The following is an 18,627-nucleotide window of genomic DNA, read 5'->3' as shown; positions in this document are numbered from 1 at the left end:
TACTAGTAGTTGCTATGATGTCTACACAATAAACGCAGTAGAAAGTTGCCCCGCACGCGGAAGCTTCCAGCCATCCAGTCAGTCCCCACCATCTGTAATTCCCTCCAATTCTCCAAACAACCTTCTTCTCTACAAATCCTTCCACAACCAAGTATGTCCCCAACTTCTCTCTGATCTAACCCCCTCATCACTAACGCAACTACAACCACAACAGCAAAATGGCCGACGAACAACCCCCCACCCCCGCCGAGCTCGCCCGCCGCGACGAGGAAGAATCCGCCCGCAAAGCCCGCGAAGCCGCCGAACAAGCCCAGCTGCCTTACAAATGGACCCAAACGATCCGGGACGTGGAGGTGACGATCCCCGTAGCATCGAACATCCGCGGTCGGGATCTAGATGTTGTTCTCACGAAGACGAAAATCCGCGTTGCGATTAAGGGACAGGAGGCTTTTATTGACGTACACCCATCCTTCCCCTCCAACTTTAACATTACTCTACAACCCTCGCTACAACACTAACCTGGTACTGGAATATTGTAGGGCGAATTCCCTCACCCCGTCATCCCCGACGAATGCTCCTGGACCCTTGAATCGACATCTAAACCGCCCGGCAAGGAAATCTCGATTCACCTGGACAAGGTGAACAAGGTGGAGTGGTGGGCGCATGTTGTGACGAGTGCGCCGAAGATCGACGTTACGAAGATTACGCCGGAGAACTCGTCGTTGAGTGAGTTGGATGGCGAGACGAGGGCGATGGTCGAGAAGATGATGTATGATCAGAGGCAGAAGGAGATGGGTGGGTTGACGAGTGATGAGCAGAAGAAGAGGGATATTTTGAAGAAGTTTCAGGAGGAACATCCTGGTTAGTATTACTACCTTTTTAGTACTTGGGTGTGGGTTGTGCTAATGTGGTGTGTGTGTTTTGCAGAGATGGATTTCTCGAATGCGCAGATTGGTTAGGTATATAGTGAGAGGTATATGAATTATGATGTTGTTGGAATTGTATGTTATGTTGGTATGCTATGCTGGTGGAATATAGCTGGCTTCCGTATTAGGACTAGTCTGGTCAGGCACTCCCGCAAGGCTGGCTGCTCTCATCGTCATATGTCATGAGTCTATTTGTCTTACTGTCTTGTTCTCTTCACTTATCCTCATCGCATGAATGCAAGCTATGTACCTCCATGGAACGTAGCAAGGATTAGCAACTTCGGTGGCTGCCATGCAGTCTGTCCTCCAGCTTCGTCCTTCACCCCGTACTTATCATCCCCGACGCCCGCATCGCAAATCCCGCGCTGGCTGCCTCGTTTGCAAGCAGCGACGGGTCAAGGTATTCGCCTTACTCTTCTGGTTAACGCCATCTCTAATCGTACTACTCTTACTTGTAGTGTGACGAGGAAAAGCCATCCTGCCACCGATGCCAGAAACTCGGGTTCGACTGCAGCTATGAGCCCGAGACAAAAAACAAAGACAGCGTCAGCGTCTTCCTTGCGAGCCCGCCCGATTCAAAAGCGTACTGCATGTCGGTGGATACCGTGACCAAGAAGATCAACGAAATACTGCAGTTGGATTCAAAAAGCGGCCCACTGCCTGTCGTGCAGGCATTGCAGCACTTCCACCATGGCCTAACGAACCCGGCGCTCGGGCCGAAAGGCGCTCAATCCGCTATGCAGGCGAAGATCATTCAGCTGGGGTTTAATGTAGGCTGGACTTCATCTTACTAAGGAGGACTGTTACTGACAGCATAGTCACCCTTTCTACTGCACACTATCATCGCGGCAGCGACTTCGCACATCCGTCATCTTGCGTCGGATGGTCGCGTCTATACCTTCACGGAAACTTACCACTGGCAGCAGGCCATTACTCAGTACTCTCGGGAAGTTACCACCATCGGCCCGAAGAACACGGATAGTCTTATCTCTGCGTGCTTGCTGTTGACTATTCGTTCCTTTGCCTTGGATGAATATGACCCGCTCAGCTCGTTTGTCTTCTCAGACGATATTGCCTCATTGAGTTGGCTGACACTGCAAGGGGGGTTACGCCATCTCATCATGGCCACGGCACAGTGGAGAGCTGGCAGCATGTGGTGGGAGGTATTCTTGAAGTCTCAAAATGAGACGGTGGATCTCTTTGAGGATGAGCGTCCTGGCCGGGTGGCTATTCATCCGGGGCTAGCTGATCTGTGTGGAATTGATGATACGACCACTGCAGAGACGAACCCGTATCATGCGCCAGCGCGGATACTGACAGGACTGCTGTCACTGGAGCGAGGAGTCCGGAGTTTTTCATCCTACACGGGATGGATGGGGAGGCTGCTACCGCAGTTCTTTGCGAAATTGATGGAAAAGGATCAACCTGCACTGATACTACTGAGTTGGTGGTTGGGTTTGATGTATGGGACGAATATGTATTGGGTAGAGACGCGAGCGAGGTCAGAGATTACAGCGATCACATGGTACCTGGGTGAGGGATGGGACGAGTTCTTGAAGTTTCCAACAGAGTGTATAGAAGACTACGAGAATGCTTGCATACCAGGTTGAGAATAAACTACAATTGATTGATGCTATCTTATCCGCTTATCGATAAAGTGATGACCAGGAGCGGGGAACTCCACCAATCAGCGATGCGGGGAACGTAGATGCCTGGATGCTGAGGCGCAGCCTCGTCGTGACTTTGACTTTCTTTCCTCGTTCACTCTCGTAGACATCACCTCTTGGTCATTTAGACAGAGACACGTAGTCTCTGCATCGCATTGACGTGCCTGGTGTCTCAATCAACCTTTGTCCACTTTGCCCCTCCAATCATCAGACACCCGTCAACACCGGAGACTACAATAGTCTGCGAACATCTACAGCAGACTGACCACCTCACTCCAACACCACAACACGCACACCTCCTCCAAACCTATACAAAGACCACAACCAGAACCAAAGACCAAGACCAGCAACAATGCTATCAACTCTCCTCGCAGCCCTCTGTCCGTGCTCCTGCTCCTGCACCAGCCCGACACCTCCCCCACCACCAAACACCACAACCACAACCACTTACAACAACCACCACCACCACCACCCCAACAGCATCCAATACCAACCCCCCCTAGAACCCACCCTCACCCTCCCAGCCTACACCCCGCACCCCAACACCGAAACCCTAAACGAAAAGACCCTCGCCCTGCACCTCCGCGACCCGCCCATCTCCTCATCCTCCTACAACAACAACAATTCCTTCCCCCTCGACGAAAAACACCCCTACACCACTACTACTACAACCACGACACCTACCTCATCCACACCACCCGACGGTATATATATAAGCAACAACGCAACAACAGCAGACGACGCCTCCTCACAAATCTCCTTCCCTAGCACAACCCACAGCTACGGAAACACCTCTACCGCGACGAGGGAGACGCCGCCCCCGCCGTATTCGCCGACATGGAGGGGTCACGCGGAGGGGGAGGTCGAGGGGGTGATTTCGCCGGTGCCATCGTTGAGTTTTTCGGGTGATGGGGAGAGGTCCAGGTCTGTGTCGGTGTCTGGGAGGAGTAGTGGGAGTTGGGGGGAGGGGGGGAGTAGTATTGCGGATGGGGATGGGGATAGGTTGGGGATTGTGGTGCCGAGGGGGGTGTATATAGCTGGTCATGGTGGTAGAGGGGTTGAGGGGAGTATTGGGGAGGAGTATTATGGGTTTGGGTATGGCGTTAGGGATGGAGATTTGGGGAGGGTAAGTTATGAGAGTGGTAGGAGTGGGAGGAGTGGTGGTGGGAGGAGGGGGTCGTGGGGTGTATAGAGGGTAATTTTTTTTGTTTCATTGTGTTATCTGGAGGAATGGTTAAACTTGGCTTTGCTTGGGATGGAGTTGGTATTGGGATGTATATACGCCTTATGAGGCTTAATGTGGTGTGATATTTAATATACACGTATATGCAATATCAAAGGCTAGTATCGATAGTCAAGTATAATTTCCTGCCATCTAACTATCTCACTCATCAACCCCAGGTTGATATTTAACATCCCCAATACAAAACGTGTATATACACAAAAATAGAAGAGAAAAGAACAATGTCTCACCACTTCCACCTTAAGAGCTCTGGTAAGTGACCTTCAACTCAGAGTCACTAACAACACTAGGCACAGCCTGGACATGGTCACTAGTGCTATCCTCCACAGCCATCAAAGACGAGCCATCAAGACCAATAGTCTTTCCACCAGCCTTAGCAACACAGCCGGTAAAAGTAGCCTCACCGAAGTTAATGAAGGTCAGACCGTCACCATCAATAGCCAAGTCCTCAACGATCCATTCAGCAGTCTGACCGACCAGAGTCGACGAGCTATCCGGGGCCGAAGCAGTGGAAGTAACGTTCTTGCCGGTAGTCAAGTTCTCAATCAGGGCAGTACCCTCGCTGCTGGAGGTCGACTCGACCGAGACAACAATCACATCACCGATGCTGAAATCCATGTCAAGACCGACAGTGTCAGCAGGGTACCACTCCGACCAGCCGAGGAAGGTGGTCTCGCCGTTCTGGACGTAGATGTCGACACCGGCCTGCCAGATCTGATTCTGGCCGGTGGCGCCGTCAATGCCGACCCAGAACGAGACGGCCTGGTCATCCGAGGAGGAAGATGCCGCGGTGGGGGTTACGCTGGGGAGGGTGAAGGTGGCGGCCACATAGGTGAAGGTAGCGCTGCCGCTGGTTTCCTGGACAGCACCGGCCCAATTCTCGTTGACTTCGTAGTTGTCCGACGAGGTGGAGCTGCTCTTGTGGTTGGTGCTGACTGCGGAGGTCACGGCAGGAGCGACCTGGCTGACGGCGCTGGGCTGAGGGGTGAATTGCGCTTGTGGAGCGGCTTGGGTTTGGTAGCCGTTGTTGCTGGGCTGGATGCTTGGCTGGGGACCAGCCTGGCCTTGACCTTGGCCTTGTCCAAAGGCATTGAAACCCTGGTTGCCGGCGCCGGGGAAGTTTTGGTTGGACTCAAATTGGTGACGGACGTGACCGTGGGGACCGGCCAGGGCGGGAGCAGCCAGGAGGGCTGTCAGAGCCAGAGTAGAGGTGAACTTCATATTAATGGTGGTGAGACAAAGGAAATGTATGTAAAAGAATGAACTGAGCACTGCTCGGGTGATAGTAAGACTAGCTATACAGATACCGGCTCTGGGCTGATATGACAGAAAGAGATGTAGGGAGATACTGAGGATTTATAGTCAACTGCATCATGGTTGACTGTACAGTTGGACCATCGATAGCTGTTAGTGGATCAAACTTGAAACGTGGTGCCGCGACTGGTGGAGTCAGCGGAGATTGACGTTTGTTATAGATGAGCATCAGTGTTTCAGGGTGGAGGTTGCAAGCGCATTCGGCAGTGATGTGCGATCGGGCCACTGCTAGCTTTGTAGGGCAATAGCTTAATAGATCAAAGCTCCAAGGGGTTCTTGGCTGTTGTTTAATCACCATTCGGCTTGGATAGGTGGAGACATCTCGTCGGGGTAAATGCCAGAAGGGGTGAATTGTGAATCAGGGGTAACAGTTTGGCTTTAGATTCTTCCCTCTGCCCTATATAGCGGATAATCTATTCTGCATCAAGCCATAATCAGTACTCATGGGGTTCAAAGTGGTTGGTCCGATTGCACGCAAGCAGGCAGATCAATCAGCAATTGCAGGCATCAGGAGCAATGGCTCGGCAGTCTAGATCTTCTACTCCTGAACGTGACATAGACGACATAAATTGCAAGATCATTTGTTAGGGGGGTTACCTCAGTAGTGTTGACCAGGATTTAGCTAAGCCCCGAATGATTAGATCGTCATGTAACCTGTGTCTGAGGTTATTCTGATGCCTTCTAAGTGGACCCTTTGCGTGATTGGCTCCATTTAGTTCGGCATTTTTGAGTCCGCTTACATAAATCATGAGGATAGTGCTTGAAGGTAGCATGGTATTTCCAACATAGAATCACTGGTAGATTGGGCACACTGCTGAAGGGGATATCGATTTACTGCCTTGAATGCACAGGCACCGTCAGTGCCTTGGCCGATGGACCATGGTCGTCTTTAGAGTCGCCAAATGACGCCCAAGACCATAGTAAGGTATACTTGCTTGAAAATTCAAGCGACGGCCGCATAGATATTTAATTTGCGAAGGCATTCTGTGATTACTCGGGGTGATTACCTATTTTGGTGAATCAATGAGAGTCTACACTACAAGCAGCATGAAACTCATCATTCAAGCACAAACCAGCAGTTCTGGAATTCCTGGTAGGAATCTGCCAACGTCACGGATATACTCCCATCATTGGCAGCAATGGCTTGTTTCGAGATACCTGAGATGTACGGATTATGACGGTTTGTGGCATCAGATACCACTTACACGAAGATCTGCCCGCACATGGCTGGTATACCGACGAGGACATCCAAAGTACAATCAATCAGCATGAAGCTGTCGTATCGGCCATTCCCGCAGTGTCGAGTTTCTTCCTGGATTCTCACTGCCGCAAAGTTCTTCGGGACTAGAGCTTCACCTCGTTGATAGAATCCTCTGGAGATTTACCACAATTGCAGTCTCCATAATGGAACACATATGGAGAGCGCGGTGTCTCACTCTGTCACCCCAATGGTCTGACGGCGCCATCCCATCTCAGTTTGACGATCGCTCCGATATGGAGCAATCCGACTTGAAACTGATCGGAAACACATTCCTCCGGGTTCAGTCAATGGTCGTTAACCTTATTGAGCAATAGCCTGGTAGTTGTAGAGGTATTTTCAGAGTCCCTAGATAGAAATGTCGCGTAGTTGAGCAAGAAGACATGACCAGCCTAGAAGGCTGTCTGGGGGAGTTGGAGAGAGTGGAAGTTGATGAAAGAAGCGCGACGCGTGATCAGGCTGCAATACCTTTGTGCCTGAGGAATAAAGTCACACGTGTGTATTGGACCGATTGGGAAGCCCATCGCAGAGAATGAATGAACGACCACATGATCATCTTTCCCTTTACTCATTCAACAGGTCCACATCTCGCCATTTTGACAGCCTATAGATTGTCACATCATACAAAAGTATTGGCTGTGTTCATGACTCGCCGTGGGTGAATCATGATTTAAGCCTGCGGGGCAATCAACCGGCGACCCGTAGCGACGATCGCTCTACGGCAACCATCGAGCCATATCCCTTCTTGTGAGTATCATAACACGCTGCTATGTCTAACAACTTATTCTGACGAGATAATTCAGTCTGTGATGCAGCACAATTTACATAAAAATGGATTCGAAAGTCACTCTGGGCAGCATTCAGAAAGCCGTCTGGGCCGGAAAGCTACCCTTACAAATCACATTGGCTCTATCAGAGAGCCGTACATTTGACCAAACAGATCCATATCTAGTACGTCCTCTTTTAGTACCTAATGAACTCAGAGCTAACTCACTCAGATCTCCTGTCCCCGCATATCATACTTACCATCGCTTCTCCCAAGGCTGAGAGCTTTCTTCGCCCCCTCTTTAATCGATCCCGGCTCCCGCCCGCACGAAGGCTGGTTCTCCTTCGAGGGCGTTCCGTTGAAATGGCACTACCCAGTTGGCCTCCTTTATGACCTTTATGCTGGAGCTGATCCTGCCTCTAAAGGAGGTACTGACACTGACTTGTCATCTGCATCGGATGAAGACCCGTTACCATGGCGTCTAGTCGTGCATTTCAGCGACTGGCCCGATGAAGAACTCGTCCGACTTGATGCGGATGGAATAGTGATGCACGATGCTTTCATCAATAGTGTCAAAGAGGCAGATTTCCTGAGGAACGGTACCGCCAAAGGAATTATGACCCTTTCCAGGGAGGATTCTGCGGGACTATGGGAGTCAGTCAGAGATGGTACGTTAATCCAGTTGTCGCTTACATGAACATGACAGCAAGATCAAAGTGCTAAACATACATCCAGTGGACCTGCTAAACTTCCAGCGAATATCCAACATTCTCCTACCACCACAGTCACAACCGTTCCGCAACATTCCTGTCCGATTCTTTCTCCCCCTCCCTCCAGACTCAGACTCGCCCTCTCTCAAAGTAGTCCAGTCTCCTATCCCACCGACAATCCAACCAATCTCCGGACCCAGCGCCAGTGTCCTGGCGAGCCAATCCATCTTAAGTACATCCAGGGGCCCTCAACCACAGACCATAGGGTCAGCACTGCACTCACTACTGCCGCATCTCTTTCCCAGTCGAAGAACACCTGTCCTGGCGAAACCAGTATTGCATGGTGCCGCGGTGCCAATGAGCGCACCGCTAGACGAAGTGGTGAGAAGTTCGGGGTATGGCGATGGGTGGCTTTACATCGTGATCAGAATGATGGGGTAGGCAAGTGGTGCGCCGTAACTAGCCCGGCACTGCTGTTAGATAGCGTTGATATTTTCTAATTTCTAACTTCACTTCAATATACCGCGGAATTCACCCAACAATTTGCCTGGACTCTCGCGCTTTTGTGCGAATTTATTGAGCAGGGCGACATTGGAAACTATGATCAAGAGACATAGCCCTTCTCGCCTCTTTCATCACGAAGAATCATAGCACCATTGTGCAATAGTAACCGGAAAGCCTCAAGTAATTTCCAAAGCCGAGTCACGAGCAACTACCCAACAACCTATTTACCCAACCCACCTTTCCCAACCAGACCCCTCCAAATTAACCTCCGATAAATACTCTATAGAAGTAGTAAACAAATTCTCGCACTCCCCATAATTAACAAAACCCTAATTTACCCCCCTTCCCCAACCCCTTAATTAACATCTCATTCAATCCCCTAATTAAGACAAAGCTAATTAACCACAGAGCAGAAAAAAAAAGAAATAACAACAATAACAATTCAAAAAATTGACTCCCTGGTCATAATTCCTTTTTTTTCTTTTTCTTCCCCCGTCACCAACCCCAGCCCATCACAATCTCATCACACCAGCTGGAAACATGATTGGTGGATTTGCTTATGTTGTCCGAAAAAAAGCGGGGTTAGGGTCAATCACGATTAAGTATCAACTAACTAACTACATACTACGGAGTATACTACTACCTAACCGTCCCTGTCTCACTTTGACTGGAGATAGTACAGTGGACCTAGGCCTAGTAGTTATCTACCTACCTGAATAGGTCAAGGGTAGATATGTACCTTGCTCTAAAGAGATTTGACTGCATATGAGGTGGTAGAGATACGTGGAGCGGGGTACTACTAGTTGATTGTCACATTTCAGTTCAGTTTCTCTCCCCTCCCCTCATTTTTCTGGCGCTTAGGTTCTGGCTGCGGTTGATAGATAGATATAGGTTGAATAATGTGTTCGATGTGTTGGGAGGAAGAGCTGAAAGAGCTGAAAGAGGGGAAAGGAGTGAGTGAGTGGGTGGGTGAGTGGGTAATGAAGGTGGTTCTCTCTCCCTCTCCCCTGTTTGCCTTATGCTGGTTGATTTTGAAAAAGTCTAGACTCTATTAGGTGGTGGTGGTGGTGTTTGGGGATGGAGAAGGAGGAGGTGCGTAGGTACTAGTAGTACTATGCGCATGCGCTGCGGTTTCTGGTTCGTCTAGCTACTACTAGTAGAATTATGAATCTGTAGGACACTCTCTTATAACTTGTTACTATTGCTTATACATACGAATTGAGAACTATATTTTATCCTAAAGTAATAGTATAACACTCAGAATAACCATACTACATTGCTCAAGAACGATAGATTCCCACTTCTTGGGCATACACTCACGCGCGCACACACACACACACACACAGTGTACGTAACGGCGGTAGCCCGGCGCTTAGCCTGCGGTGTGTGACGTGAGTTTTGCGGTGCCTGGTCATGCATGTGGTGGATGTGTGACAATGTATGCCATTGGTGGTGAGGCAGCGCGTATGTACCCATTGCCTGATGGGCATGGAGTTCATGCAGGGGTTTACTTGCCATTTCTTTGTCGACTGTGTGCTTGGTCGTGCGTCATTTGCACTGTCAGTTGTAACTACGGTGGGTAGACAGTTGGTGGTGTTGCATCTTTGCTGGGTTGATGTCCCCCCGAAGTCCGAGGTTGGATAACTAGGTCTTTGAATTTGACTTTGGGGGTTCCTTGGGCCTTATAGTTATGTGATTAGATGTAGGCCCATTAGAATGAGGGTAGGATTTGGTAGAGACTTCTGTGCTACGCCTTTTACGGTGATAAGATAGAGAAAGTTCTTGTTGGCAAAGAAAAATAGAATAGTTAATCCAACTCCAAATGCTCCTCGCTAATGACTGTGAGATGCTGCTCCGCTAATATTTCAACACAACATCATGTACTAAGTGTAAGTTATATATATAAGCACGTCTTTATCTATGCTCCGCTAAGTGTAGAAGCCACCTGTGTGGAAACCACTGATCCCCACTGGGATTCTCCATCTCCAACTGAAGCCGAAGTCGACCGGTGGGTTTCGTCATCACTCTCTGAATCTGTGTCGAGTTCCTCTATTGGTGTTGCTAAACTGCCGCACTGGCTGCCATTCACGGACAGCTGCAACTTGCCTGTTTCGTCGAACCAATGGGCACCTAGCGGATGCTTTCGAGCTATATCCAGAGGAGTATCCCCTTCGTCGGAATCCTCCTCGTCGTCGGTAGTAGGGTTTGGAACTTTGATAGTCAAGTCTGCTCCCGCAGCTAGAAGAGCCTGGAAAATGGTATTGCGGCCTCGTTCAGCGGCCAAATGAAGGGGTGTTTTCCCCTCGCTCGTCGTGCAATTTACTGAAGCACCACGGCTGACAAGATAGGACACCAAGGATGGTCGCTGCATGGTCGCTATAACTGCAAGATGTAGTGGTGCTTCACCTTTCGGCGATTCCGCAGAAGCGTTTATATCAGCACCATGAGAGAGGAGGAGATCTATGTATTCCGATGTCTTGTCGAACTCAATGTCTGGGGCACCTGTGCCCATGATTACTGTTTGATGGAGAGGTGTCCAGCCATTGATGGAAATTGCCGAGACGTCCAGTTCCATGTTCAGGAGCGTCATGAGGATGTCTAGACAGTCTTGGCTAGAGGGAGGTGTTATGTGGAGGAGTGTTTCTCCTTTGGGTGTTTCAACGTCGACCTTTGCGCCATTGTCCAGGAGGAAAAAGAACATCTTCTTGTTTCCATCCATGGCCGCACACTGTAGCGGTGTGTAGCCTTGAGAGGTGCGGGCCTCGATGTTGGCTCCTTGTTCTAGGAGATGGGACGCAACAGTTGAGCTCGACGCCTGCCGTGCTTGCTTGTGGAGCAGTGTTTCACCATCCTCGTCCCATGTATTGATGTCCGCTCCCCCGACTATCAGTATGTCAAAGGCTATCCAGTTATTCTCCATGGCGGCAATGTGCAAAGCTGTCAAGCCCGTCAAAGAGCAGAAGTCGACCTTTGAGCCCTTCTCAAGCAACATAGTAAGTGCCTCACAGTTATCGAGCTTAGCAGCCAATTGCAAAGGAGTGAGGCCTTGTTTGTTGAAAACGTTCAGATTCGCGCCTTTTTCGAGAAGAAACAGAAGAACCCGAGGTCTCCTGAGTTCTATAGCAATATGAAGCGTTGTATTTCCGGTGAGTGCATTCTGGGCGTCCATGTCAGATCGGCTCTTGATAAGTAGGGGCACAGTCGCTTCATCCAGTGCCGTTCCGACAGCCAGATGCAGTGCCGTAACACCTTTTCGATTGGCTGTTCTGGAGTTGGCACGTCGGGAAAGCAAAAGGCGCATTATTCTTCTCTGGCCTTGTTCTGCAGCAAGGTGCATTGCAGTATACCCTTCGTTACTGGTTGCATTTATGTTGGCTTTGCTATCAAGAAGAAGCTCTACCATCTCTTCATGACCACGGTGAGCAGCGCAGTGAAGCGGCGTGAGCCCTAAGGCGTTGTCGTTGGCGTTTACGTCAGCCCCTTTCTCTATTAGACGTTTGGCTTTCGTTGTTATTCCAAAGTAGGCTAAGACATGAAGTGCACTCCAGTCAGGATAATATCTTGCCAGACCCAGTTCTGGAAATATATCGGTATCATCCTCGCTGTAATCTTCGTAGATTGGAGGCCGCCTCCAGCAAAGTTTGTTGAGAAATGTCCCAATAAGGACCTGGGTTGTCTGCTCTTCTTCGGGGAGCTCACGGACATGATCGCCCCAATAGGTGGCTGCATAGGCGAGAAGGCTGCTGTTCGAGATTTTGGGGGTTGCACGGTGATTCAGGTAAAAATCATCCACAACCTCATCCGACGCAATGACAGTGAGACATGTTTCAGCTATGTGTTTCCGCGCCGTAGGGAAGAACACCCTCGCTGCTGCTCCCGTCAAGTATTCCTTCGCTGTTCTGTGGACAAGATGGACAGTAGTGGTAATCTGGTCAACGATGAGAATGCCTGCGGTTTCAACGTAAAGGATATGCTCGAACGAAGAAGGCTGTTTCTGAGCAGCGCCGTTCTGTGGCTCAAAGAATACAGCATATTCCAACTCTGCCACGGTAAGTGGTCGGTAGGCATATAGTGTCCAAGAAATGCACCGGCTGGCATGGAGATTATGACTTGCCAACTGCTTCATCGATTCAGCATAAGCATCATTCAGGGTATTCGGTAGGTGCAACAAAGTCGTTTGAAGTACGCTCGCATCAGGGCACCTTGACAAGAGATCCATGTGAAGTTGGGCCAGGAGAAACCTATCCGTCGGTCAGCGAATGCAAGTAAACAGGAAAACATCACAAATCGGGCCAACGCACAAACCACGCGATCTCAGAGCCACCTGCGCAATGACTGCATCTCTGAGTTCATACTCAGGAGGATATTGTTCTAGAAGAGCCGTAAGGCCAGAATCTCTGCCAAGTCGAGCATCAATGTAAGTCTCAAGATCCCGTTGAGACGCCATGATAGGTATGCAGACATCCTTCTCATGCCGTGCTTCACGTAGAGTAATGAGCAACTGTGCATGCTCTGGTAACTTGTGAAACCGATTTAGTATACGATCTTTTTCACCAAACGAGTCTAGTCCATCTATAATGACAAAGACTTTGGAGAAATGATTGACTTCTGCCCGAATCGCACTTTGGTAAGCTTTTGCTGATGCTTGGCCCCGTAGGAACTCCTCAGATTCGTACAAGGCCGCTGTCGTATGTGATGCAGCACCCCTGCGATGGACAAGTTGAGCAAGAAAGTTTTCAAGCATAGATATCGAAGACCGCGGGCTGTCTTCTTTCTCATCCTCACAGAACAGGAAGACTACGGCAACGTCGGAGAGAGCAAAAGTATTTCGCAGGTTTTCAGTAACAGATGCGCTAGAGCAACACATTAGCCAGCACCTTTATACATATCGAGTACTTTATTCACTCACGCCATGAATGTTTTCCCGGCACCGGCTGCCCGCCAGTTAGCACAATTTTTCATGGCTCTACCGTCACGATGAGGTTCACATACCTGGCCCGATGAAGTATAACGTCCGGTAGGAGCCAAAAAGCCAAGCCTTGTAGCTCTCCTCCTGAAATATCCACTGGCATGTCCCCTGCTCCCGCCTATTGCACATCCCGGTAAATTTCATCAGGTTTCTCGACGTAACTGGACTCGTGATGCAGTGAAAATCCTCCCCACAAAAGGGGTTTTGTCGCAGCCATTCTAGGGTTGACGAGTTCAGTGATTTGTACGTTGATAAAGTGAGGAGAGCGAGCGAAGATACTTACCAGGCTCCAAGTCACGGAATGTGCGTATTGAAGTTCGCAGCTGGTGCTCCATCGCAGCTTTCTCGCTAAGGGCTCAATCAGCGGATTTCACAGAGCAGAATTAAGCTTCCCTTACGGGGGATCGTCGCGGGGGTGCAAAAATACCGGGAATCAGGCTGCATTGCGACGAGGAAAGCCATCCTGTATTGTTCCAACCGTTGGATGAACGTCTGTTCCAGTAGGCCCTTTCTATAGACACGGCTTCCCACCCCTCCTGGCTGGAAATTGATCTCCATCGTCGCGATCGTAATTTCGAAGGAGTTCAAGAGCTCCTCGAGGGCATTCAGCCGCGCCTGAGCGATAGCCCATTTCTCGTCCGAACTCAGTTGCTCCCGGATCTGGTATAAAAGGTCTATGATCTCACTCATAGCGAGAATGGCCTTATGGGAGGAATCCTGTGACTCCCGTCCACCACCGAGAGAACGCATGGCAGCTCGTACGGAATGAGCAGCTTGCGCGAGGCGGCAATTGACGGCGTGCACGTCAACCATGTTGGGAGACAGAGCGAGCGGCTGAGCGCAAGCCTCTCCGCTCGGGATTATTCTGAGTACATGTGGCATTGAGAGGAGAAACTCGAGTTGAGCATTGACTGGGAGAGAAACAAGAACAACTATCGCTAGATAAAAATTGGCTAGGATGAAATCCAGCTACTACTAGTATCTTCGTTAGCCGCCAGAAAGTGCTGAGCTCAGCGCCAAAGGAGGTGGTGAGTGGGTTTGCATGCCTAGTTAGCCTGCTAATTAGATTGGAGCGGGGAAGGGAACAACAGCCATCCAAGGAATCCAAGAATGTCCTGCTGCTCATGCTCACATGGCCGACCGCGAACATTGACGGCGTGGACCCTCCCGCATGGATCTGCCAGGAACTGAGGGGATGGGCGTCAACATTGCGGTATCCAGGCCATCCGCTGTTGGACAATGCATCTGAGCTGCATAGAAAGTAGGAGAGCGGTGGGTTCGTGGGCAAATGTGAGCGAAGATCCGTCCGGAGGAAGGGTACCTGGATTGCTACTACGGTGTGATGTAGAAGCAGGTTGGCTGCCTGTAAGCGCCGGGGCAGAGAAAGAGACGGAAGGCAAGACGCAACGAGGGGGTGGATAGCGCGTGATGGTTGGCCATGCTCTTTGGTGAGGCAAGCCAGTCTCCGGGCTGCATTAAGCGCCGGGCTGGGACAATCTCACGGCTCGTGCGCTAGTCGGCCACCTTTCCACCGTTGACTGGCTGTGTGATGGGCACCCCGCAGACACTTATCAGCCCGACACCTACTCAGCACACATGGCACCACCGGTTGTCTCATTGACCCTGAACTCCCATGGTTAGCTGTGGTATCTATCTGCTCGTTACTTTTTTTTTTTTTTTTTTTCTTTCCCCCCCCCGTGGGAAGTGCTGCTACGTGGAGTACATTGGTCCTATGTCTTGGAAAAGGTAATTTTATTCCCCGTACAACACATGTCGCATCTATGTTCAGTCTCGAGAGCAACCCATAGATAATGAAAGGTGAAATGTACATGATTAGGCCACAGTATAATCCGTAGCAAGAAAGTCGAGGTCCACACCTCTTGGTGCAAGACATATGCCAGAAATTGAAGAACCCAAGGAAAAGGTGATCATGAGAAAAAAGGAAATTCGTAAGACTCATCAATCTTCATACAAGCTGTAGCGATGCAGGATCGGAAGAGAAAAGAATAAGATGGGGTGAAATGAATGCAACAGACATGACATTATAACTCCAATGGTGGGTATCTTTGATACTAAACAGGACGGGCAACAGCACACTCAGCTACAGTCAGTCCACAAACCCCTTAGATAAAGTTGTTACTCGGATCAACACTTCCTTCGCGACCGCGCTTCAGAGCCTTTGCAAGCATGAGCTCTCTCATCCAGTCGATGCGCTCATCCCGGGTCTTGACAGCGAAATGATGGCTCTTTCCGGTATGTAGAAACAATGCCTTTTTATCCACTTGGCTGTTGCCAGCTCCAGTGGCGGGGATCAGAGAGAAAGAAAAGGCAGAGTCATTTTGAGTGCTGTTCTTGCGCTTCAGGACAGTTTTTTTGAAGGCAGCCGTGAGTTTGGAGCTTGACGCAAGCGACGAGCATGCAACAGCATAGTCGTCAACATCAATGTACTCCAGCGCTTTAGAGTGGCGCTGCGTTGGGGCCTCGTTAGAGTGCTTGGCAAGCTGAGTGCCCTTCAGGGTGTAAAGGTTTTCTTCCCATTCATGGCGTAGAAGGCGTGTTGTCTTCCGCTTCTTCATCCAGCCACTGTGGGTGACATCATTCGGGGACCGTCTGGTGGGCGAGTTGTAACCCATCCGAGGGGTTCTTGAGTACTCCTCGGGGGTTTCAATTGGCCTCAGTGTGGGTCGCTCATCGGAGGAAGTGTTGCGACGGTGAGTCCCAGGTTGCACTGACGCAGAGCGATGAATAGGATCGGCTAGAACAAGCCGATCTGATCCGAAGCGCATGTTTGGAGGGACGGACTGAGAGTCCTCTCGCGGCACGAGCCCGGCAGGAACGGCAGTCAGAGGAACATCCGTCTCGGAGTAAGGAGTACCTTGCGCATAATGAGGGTCACTGCGATAGAAGTCGGCAGGTGATTCAGAAGTATCATAGCCATAAGAGTCATAGCCCCTATGAATGGCAGTTGGATACTCTTGTGTGACAGTCCTTTGAGAGGACAGCTCTGGGGTGTAATCGGACAATCGGTCTTGCGTACCCGGAATCATCAGTTTCGGGAGATGACGAAGATTCTCGGAGAGAGTGGGGTTCGCCCTTGGAGATGTGCAAGGTTCTTCTGTCTCAAGAACCTCCTTCGGAGGAGTGACAGGATCGTTGACTGCTTGAATCTTGCGCAGGTGCTGGAAGCTCAAGAAGTTTCTCACGTTTTCTTGCGGGTCTCTGGGTTGCACCTCGTTGAGTTTCTCTTTGCACAGACTGGCAAGTCCGGGAGTGCGTAACGGCCCCATAACATCAGACGAAGCGATGAGAGAGGGAGTAATCTCCGATTTGGGTGATTTGATCAGGTTTGGCGCTGTCTTCGGGTTTCCAGGGTCGCCCGTCAGAACAATTCTGCCATTGACGTTACCGATAGGGAGATCCTGGGAGAGCTTTGAAAGCTTTTCTTGCTGTTTTTGCCACTTGCGGCAACTCTCCCCCTTTGAGCAGCTGTGTAATTTGGGCAAGACCTGCTCAATTGCGACAATTGAGACTGGGTTCTCAGTGTTCAGGTCCTCGGGTTTATGTGGAGCAGAACCGCCATGTTGACGACGGCGGCGATTCTCACTGAATCCCGCGGATTTGTAGCTGTCGGATCCTGAGCCTGACTGGCAATCGGAGGTTGACCCACTGCTGTGAGTGCGCGGGGTTGGCGGAACAGATGCATACTCTGAGGATCTGAAAGTTCCTACAGAGGCAGTTCTTGGAGGATCCCGAAGGGTTTTGATAGCATTCATGATGTTGTGACGCTTGCCAAAAGACTGGACACCCAGTTCCTTCAGGTCTTCATTCTGGAGTTCAAGAAGAATAGATCCAGAGATGTCATTCATATAGAAAGTCTCGACGACGCCCGTGTCAAACCCGCGGGCATGCAGCCACTTGACCACATCGTCAGGAGACCATTGTCGAATTTCGCCTTCAGTGGAGACTGTGCTCTGACTAGATACAGAGCGAGGTTGGTCATGAAGTTGAAGTTGTTGGGGCCGGTGTCGCTCCCGGGATTGAACCGAAGACTGGGTTGGGGCTGGGGATTGAAACAAAGGTTGTGGTTGTAGTTGAGGCTGTGGTGTGGATGTAGCACGATTCGGAACAGGAGTATCTCTTCTAACAGGATCGAGCTTGGAAGCGGACTGGTAGAAAGGTGCCATGGCACTTGGAGGCCGACTTTCCCAGCCCATTTCAGTCTCTCCGTAGTTACTGTAGAAGTCTGAGAGATCCGCAGACGGTCGAAACAGATGAGGACCGTTTGGGCCCCTGACGGCCTTTTCATCGATGTGAAAATCAAACGCCGTCAGCCCAGTGGAGTCAGGTGTGGTCGCCTCATTTGGGGTAGAAGCAGAGGAGATACTTCCAGTCCCGAACTGTATGGTAGCGTCAGTGATTAGTGTGCCATCGGAGAGGCGCCCGACAGATTTGCAGACTTACCGAGGCGACGCTTGTGAAGGGAGAATCATCAAGGTAACTCAGATCATCATCGTTATCGTCATCGTCATCACCATGATCTGATTCCTCCATGATCGTCTCTTGGGAGAGGGGTCGGCCAAAGGAAGCTCTGGCGGCATAGTATGAAGCCGCTTCGCTTTTCCGCAAGCCAGGTAGGCTGCCATCGTAGGCTAATTGGGTTGACTGACTTCTGGTCAGCCGAGTCACTTCAAGTGGAGGCAGGCCACAGGGATCTTTACCATTGTCTCGCGTATGTCTGGTGCCCCAAGGGCCGTGATAAAGAGGGGAATATGCAGAAACCAACTAGGCTAGTCGATCTAGCTGTTAATTTGTTGATGGATAACAGTATGTTGGTTGGGGAAAGGGTGTGGGATGTGATATCTAGTAAACGGGTTAACACTGGAGACTGGAGGCAGTTGAGCGGTAGCGTCGCTGAGAACGGCCGGATCGGGTCAAGGAAGAGTTTATGTACAACGGTCGCCCAAGAGTTTGCGGTCACTTTGCACAGAATTTCTGTGCCGGCGGCAAATACGCAGGGCCGTCACCCGTGGGCTGGATCGAGCGAATTGGATGAGGAGGGGAGGAAGCGACCCAGGAGGATTTGGGCCAGCGGCAGCATAGGCCTGGGTTGCCGCTGTGATGAGAACGATGGTTGGCACGTCCAAGTCGCCCTAGACCGACGGTCAGACTGTCAAAAAGGCGGAGAAAAACGAGAGTGGACGGCGATCGCAGTGACTTCCTTGGATACCAGAGGTCGACATGCAGCCGGGTGGGCGTCGGCGGGTGACGGC

At 50.5% G+C, this 18,627-nt stretch overlaps 6 protein-coding genes across 6 annotated transcripts; 4 read left to right on the top strand and 2 right to left on the bottom strand.

Annotated features, from left to right (window-relative positions):
- Positions 1–205: 205 nt before the first annotated feature.
- BO88DRAFT_437223 (NudC domain-containing protein) lies at positions 206–1,177 on the top strand. Its single transcript, XM_025709616.1, has 3 exons — positions 206–458; positions 540–861; positions 928–1,177. The coding sequence occupies exons 1-3, from the start codon at positions 219–221 to the stop codon at positions 957–959; spliced, it is 594 nt and encodes a 197-aa protein (XP_025560116.1). The 5' UTR covers positions 206–218; the 3' UTR covers positions 960–1,177.
- On the top strand, positions 1,134–2,559 carry BO88DRAFT_393200 (Zn(II)2Cys6 transcription factor domain-containing protein). The gene is made up of 3 exons (XM_025705096.1): positions 1,134–1,326; positions 1,385–1,696; positions 1,745–2,559. Exons 1-3 carry the CDS (start codon positions 1,219–1,221, stop codon positions 2,534–2,536), a joined length of 1,212 nt encoding a protein of 403 aa, XP_025560115.1. The 5' UTR covers positions 1,134–1,218; the 3' UTR covers positions 2,537–2,559.
- Positions 2,560–2,683: 124 nt separating this feature from the next.
- On the top strand, positions 2,684–3,980 carry BO88DRAFT_115681 (uncharacterized protein). The gene is made up of 3 exons (XM_025701307.1): positions 2,684–3,511; positions 3,675–3,719; positions 3,788–3,980. Exons 1-3 carry the CDS (start codon positions 2,946–2,948, stop codon positions 3,882–3,884), a joined length of 708 nt encoding a protein of 235 aa, XP_025560114.1. The 5' UTR covers positions 2,684–2,945; the 3' UTR covers positions 3,885–3,980.
- Positions 3,981–4,094: 114 nt separating this feature from the next.
- BO88DRAFT_308596 (A4/G1 family peptidase) lies at positions 4,095–4,745 on the bottom strand (the record flags this gene model as incomplete). Its single annotated transcript, XM_025702443.1, has 1 exon — positions 4,095–4,745. A coding segment is annotated over one exon (651 nt), but the record flags the coding sequence as incomplete, so codon positions are not given.
- Positions 4,746–6,965: 2,220 nt separating this feature from the next.
- On the top strand, positions 6,966–8,370 carry BO88DRAFT_445547 (autophagy protein 5). Its single transcript, XM_025710221.1, has 4 exons — positions 6,966–7,155; positions 7,212–7,359; positions 7,407–7,842; positions 7,910–8,370. The coding sequence occupies exons 2-4, from the start codon at positions 7,240–7,242 to the stop codon at positions 8,323–8,325; spliced, it is 972 nt and encodes a 323-aa protein (XP_025560112.1). The 5' UTR covers positions 6,966–7,155; positions 7,212–7,239; the 3' UTR covers positions 8,326–8,370.
- A 6,723-nt stretch (positions 8,371–15,093) lies between these two features.
- Positions 15,094–18,537, bottom strand: BO88DRAFT_370290 (SAM and PH domain-containing protein). Its single transcript, XM_025704166.1, has 3 exons — positions 18,076–18,537; positions 17,819–18,019; positions 15,094–17,754 (listed from the first exon to the last, which is right to left on the bottom strand). Exons 1-3 carry the CDS (start codon positions 18,076–18,078, stop codon positions 15,481–15,483), a joined length of 2,478 nt encoding a protein of 825 aa, XP_025560111.1. The 5' UTR covers positions 18,079–18,537; the 3' UTR covers positions 15,094–15,480.
- Between the last annotated feature and the right edge of the window lie 90 nt (positions 18,538–18,627).

This window comes from Aspergillus vadensis, assembly GCF_003184925.1.
Source record: "Aspergillus vadensis CBS 113365 unplaced genomic scaffold BO88scaffold_21, whole genome shotgun sequence".
In the NCBI taxonomy this organism is placed as follows: domain Eukaryota; kingdom Fungi; phylum Ascomycota; class Eurotiomycetes; order Eurotiales; family Aspergillaceae; genus Aspergillus; species Aspergillus vadensis.
This window is presented reverse-complemented; position numbering and strand designations above follow the sequence as displayed.

Excerpts from the sequence above, each read along its gene's own strand:
- BO88DRAFT_445547 (XM_025710221.1), top strand. The coding sequence starts at position 7,240 with ATGGATTCGAAAGTCACTCTGGGCAGCATTCAGAAAGCCGTCTGGGCC. Across the intron at positions 7,360-7,406 it reads ACCAAACAGATCCATATCTA|ATCTCCTGTCCCCGCATATC; the intron begins GTACGTCCTCTT and ends TAACTCACTCAG. Across the intron at positions 7,843-7,909 it reads ATGGGAGTCAGTCAGAGATG|TGGACCTGCTAAACTTCCAG; the intron begins GTACGTTAATCC and ends ACATACATCCAG.
- BO88DRAFT_393200 (XM_025705096.1), top strand. The coding sequence starts at position 1,219 with ATGCAGTCTGTCCTCCAGCTTCGTCCTTCACCCCGTACTTATCATCCC. Across the intron at positions 1,327-1,384 it reads GCAAGCAGCGACGGGTCAAG|TGTGACGAGGAAAAGCCATC; the intron begins GTATTCGCCTTA and ends TCTTACTTGTAG. Across the intron at positions 1,697-1,744 it reads TCATTCAGCTGGGGTTTAAT|TCACCCTTTCTACTGCACAC; the intron begins GTAGGCTGGACT and ends CTGACAGCATAG.
- BO88DRAFT_115681 (XM_025701307.1), top strand. The coding sequence starts at position 2,946 with ATGCTATCAACTCTCCTCGCAGCCCTCTGTCCGTGCTCCTGCTCCTGC. Across the intron at positions 3,512-3,674 it reads TTTTCGGGTGATGGGGAGAG|TATTATGGGTTTGGGTATGG; the intron begins GTCCAGGTCTGT and ends ATTGGGGAGGAG. Across the intron at positions 3,720-3,787 it reads GGGATGGAGATTTGGGGAGG|GGTAATTTTTTTTGTTTCAT; the intron begins GTAAGTTATGAG and ends GGGTGTATAGAG.
- BO88DRAFT_437223 (XM_025709616.1), top strand. The coding sequence starts at position 219 with ATGGCCGACGAACAACCCCCCACCCCCGCCGAGCTCGCCCGCCGCGAC. Across the intron at positions 459-539 it reads GACAGGAGGCTTTTATTGAC|GGCGAATTCCCTCACCCCGT; the intron begins GTACACCCATCC and ends GGAATATTGTAG. Across the intron at positions 862-927 it reads GTTTCAGGAGGAACATCCTG|AGATGGATTTCTCGAATGCG; the intron begins GTTAGTATTACT and ends TGTGTTTTGCAG.
- BO88DRAFT_370290 (XM_025704166.1), bottom strand. Across the intron at positions 17,755-17,818 it reads CCTTCACAAGCGTCGCCTCG|TTCGGGACTGGAAGTATCTC; the intron begins GTAAGTCTGCAA and ends GCTACCATACAG.